We start from the raw sequence: 4,454 nt of genomic DNA on the forward strand, positions 1-4,454 counted from the left end.
GTGCAAAGATACTGCTCAACATAAACTTCCTGGTGAATGTGGCCTTTCAAAAGAAGTGGATGAGCACCAGTCTTATCCATGTAAAGTACAGTACAGTAATAGATACAATGCAGTTAATGAAAGTTCACAGAATACTCCATTAGCTAATCTAGACATACACTAAACCTTATTTTTAAAAAAACAAAAAATAATAATAATAATACTGTTGTAATTATCAGATTACAACAAAGTAATCTATAATATATTTTAAAGTAGTCCAAATTACAAAGAATAAAACTAAAGTTCGTGTATTTTTCTACTAGAAATGGTGAAACTGAAACTTGGTTAGCTTTTCAAAAAATGTCTGTTTATAAACAGCAGGTGGTAGTATTTTTCAGGACAGCCACAAACTGGCAGTACAGGAAGAACGTTAAGTAAAGTGTAAGGATTGGATTATCTAAAAAGTGTGCCAAAACAAAATACCAAGAGATGTGAACTTATGGTTAAGACCATCATATAAGTGTTATGTTACTGTCGATGATGAAGTAACTCTAAATTTAAAAATATAACACATCTTTACGTTTCCTAAGTCGAGGTGAAAAAAAATTCTTTTAATCATATCCATCTTAAACTCATTAGATATTCAAATGTGGGTAACTCTAAATTTAAAAATATAACACATCTTTACGTTTCCTAAGTTGAGGTGAAAAAAAATTCTTTTAATCATATCCATCTTAAACTCATTAGATATTCAAATGTGGGACTTGGAACACCCATAGCACAGCTGGGGTATAAAAATGAGCCTGTCACAGAAGCTGATTCAACTGGGGCGGGGGTGGCGGGAATAAAAGAAGAGGAAAGGAGGTATCAACTAAATGTATGAAATCTACAACTGGAAATGAAATTTAGCTGCTATTAAATACACAAGCACATTGGAAGTGTCTGAATTCAAGAAAACCTGCATTTCAATGATGGAGGAAAACAATCCAAGGAAAAAAGGTCCTGGGAATGACTCTAATGCAGTTTCTAATAGCATATCCCACTGACAATGCATTGAGGTGGTGGTTCCAATGAAGCCTTGGGAAACCGAAATCTCTGCTTACCTATTTTTACTGTGATTTCAAGTAAGAACTTAATACAATTCTTTATCAGTACATAAAACTAAAATTGCAAAGAAGATGACATTTTTAAATAGTCATAGCTGTAAGTGGTCAGGCTACTAGCTGGCGAACTTGGCCAAGATAAAAAGTTGTTTCTGATGGGGTAGGTAGATCACATGCTATAAGTAGCTCAACACAACTGACCTGAAAAAGCATTATGACCTAAGAAGCACGTTCTCCCCCACTCCCAGCCCACCCCCAGTTTTGACATCTCACGGTACCACTGCAGGTTGGTTACAGGTATTAACGTTAAGCAGAAGAACATACTCATATCAAAAGGACCACAAAGCAGGGCAAGTTGACAGAAGGCAAACAACAGGCAGGACAAGCTGCTCTATCTGAATACAACAATCACTATACATATCCCAGATTCTCCATCTCATTCCTATACCGCTGTTCAGACACCTTGCTTTTATGTTGCTTGCTCTCTAAATGCTGCCGGAATTCCACCTCTTCGCCAGCCCCAACATTACACATTGAGCAGTAAAACTGGCCACTTGGAGTAACACACATGGCTAGATCACGTGGAATTCTCTGCCGAGAGCGGGGATTGAAGTAAGGACCTGCTAAAGCAAGAGATAAAAAGAACATTCAAAATATTCACTAAGTGAATGATGGTCTGACCAATTACCACTGTAATGTGTAATTCTATATTCAAATTACAGAGTTCACAGATTCTTAGCTTTAAATGAATGTGAAGTTAATAGGTTTTTAAAATTATAATTTTATACAGGTTCAATCTAAAAAGATAAAACGATTACCCCAACTGTTCTCAGAAAGAGAATACTGTGGAGCCAAACCCAAAATCTAAATAGCTATGTCTCTAAAAGGTGAATACAGTTTTAAAAAATTTCTAAGCATTATGTCAAAAGTCTTATAATTATGCCTTTAATCCAAAAATTCTACTTCTAAGAATTATCCTAAGATTAAGAATTCCTACACAGAGATTTACCAGCAACAACACTTATTTCAGCAGTTTTTATAAAAGTAAATATCTGGGTGGGATGGGGAGATCCAAAAATAGAATTTGAAAAATTATGGTACCGAATGCAGTCACTAAATGGAAAACTATGCAGTCACTAAATATGCTACACAAAATTCTTTTAACTACATGAAATATGATTATAATATGCTATTAAGTAAGCCAAGAGTATCACAAAATACCCCATTTATATTTTAAAGAAGTAATATATGAAGAGATCAGACTGACATATACAGATATGTTGGTGACATCACTGATAACTTTATTTTTTCTTTTTACATAACTAACTTCTTAAGCTAGACCATTACTTCATTAATTTTCTGCTTTTTACTATAGTAATAAATATTTAATGCTTTTCTCAAAATACTGCTTTCACTGCAGTCTACAAATTTTGATATGATATTTTCATTACTATTTGGTACTAAGAATTTTTAATTTCTAGTATGATTTCTTCTTTGGACCATGACTTATTTAGAAGTATTGCAAAATTCCCAAATAAAAATTTCATTTGTTTTTATATTTTTATTATTGACCTCCATTTAATTGTACTCTGGTTAGATAACATAATCTATACTACCTTCATCCTAAAATTTATTTTATCTGATATTAACACAAGAATCCCAGCTTCCTTCATTTCAGCTGAACTTTAGTAAATTTACATTTGTTATAATTACTAACATATGTTTAGACTTTTATTAGTCATATTGCATTGTACTTTCTATATGTTCCTTTAGGCTTCTCTTGCTCTTCAGTTACCTTTGTTTTTTGTTTGATTTACTATTCACATAAATGATCTCTTCTGGTATGTATGTATGTATTGCAGGCTGAGGTAGGGGGAAGGATGAGGGACTACTCAGTCCTACTCTCCCTACTGAAGATAATCAGAAAAAGCAAAAAACATTTCTATAAACTAGTGTTTCTCAACTGAATGTGTAAATCAGAATCACCAAAGAAGCATTTTCTTCTTTTCTTTTGTGTTTTTGGTGGCTGGCCAGTACAGGGATCCGAACCCTTGATCGTGGTGTTATAACACCATGCTTTAACCAACTGAGCTAAGCAGCCAGCCATCAAGGAAGCATTTTCAAAACACACACACGTCTGGGTCTCACTCCAAATTCACTGATTGAAAATCTCTAAGTTACGGTTCAGACATGTGCATTTTATAAAAACTCTTTTCTTTTGTGTTTTTGGTGGCTGGCCAGTACAGGGATCCGAACCCTTGATCTTGGTGTTATAACACCATGCTTTAACCAACTGAGCTAAGCAGCCAGCCATCAAGGAAGCATTTTCAAAACACACACATGTCTGGGTCTCATTCCAAATTCACTGATTGAAAATCTCTAAGTTACGGTTCAGACATGTGCATTTTATAAAAACTCCCTGGGTGATTCTGATTCACTACCCTGTTAAAAACCACTGCTATAATCTTTTTTCTTTCCCCCAAGAAATGGGAATTGAATGTGGAGCAACTTTAAACCAAGTAGCCCATTTTTACAATGCATTTTACATTTCTCACTGCCAAATACCAGAAAAAACATAAAGGGATCATGATGAGAACCTAAGACACAGACTATGGTTTAAAACAAAAACAAATAATATACTAAATAGGAAGTGAATAAATAAGACCTGAAATAAACATCAGCCTGAAAAGTCACTAGACCAATTCATCAAAACAATGACTAACCCCAAATTCTCAGGGCTATCTATAACCATTAAAGGAAATAAAAATGAAGGAGACTATTTGCAGAATGTAGCCAAGGTATGTGGAAATACACAGGATACCTGAATTATTTTGAACTGTATACATATTTCTTCTATTAGGCATCATCTTAAATTCATTCCCGTCTTTCCGGGCCCGTCGTTGACCCACCTCTGAGGATTCCCTGGAGAAAAAATTTTAGAAGAGTAAGATTTCTAAACAAGGATACCTTTCAACTCTTTTTCTTTACAGTCAGTCTCACATAACACTCTGGCCTCAGAGAAAATGGCAATACCTACGAGAATGAGTTACTCTGAGCTTCCGCCAGCCGCAGCCTCTTGGCATGATTCTTCCCTTGATAGTGAGCCTGAGCCACAGCTGGAGAACTAAAGGAGGCATCGCAGAGCTTACAGTAATCATTCTCTGTGGCCAGGATCACTCTGCCTCCTGGTTTAAAGGAGCCCATCTGACATCAAAGACACAAGAAGAAACAGGTTAAAAAAATATGGAGGTTATTCCCTCCTCCTCCTCCTCAAAGGTTCTTCTAAGAGTTGAAAAATAATCAAAGGATATGGCATGACTACAAGGACTCAGCTTTATAAAGAAAGGAAATAATTCATTCAAGAAAAAAAAA

At 35.1% G+C, this 4,454-nt stretch overlaps 1 protein-coding gene across 1 annotated transcript; it reads right to left on the reverse strand.

Annotated features, from left to right (window-relative positions):
• Positions 1–657: 657 nt before the first annotated feature.
• ZMAT3 (zinc finger, matrin-type 3) lies at positions 658–4,286 on the reverse strand (the record flags this gene model as incomplete). The annotated part of the gene is made up of 3 exons (XM_008594336.1): positions 658–1,702; positions 3,904–4,004; positions 4,120–4,286. Coding segments are annotated over 3 exons (477 nt in total), but the record flags the coding sequence as incomplete, so codon positions are not given.
• Between the last annotated feature and the right edge of the window lie 168 nt (positions 4,287–4,454).

The sequence above is a fragment of the Galeopterus variegatus genome, unplaced genomic scaffold (assembly GCF_000696425.1).
Source record: "Galeopterus variegatus unplaced genomic scaffold, G_variegatus-3.0.2 Scaffold10589, whole genome shotgun sequence".
In the NCBI taxonomy this organism is placed as follows: domain Eukaryota; kingdom Metazoa; phylum Chordata; class Mammalia; order Dermoptera; family Cynocephalidae; genus Galeopterus; species Galeopterus variegatus.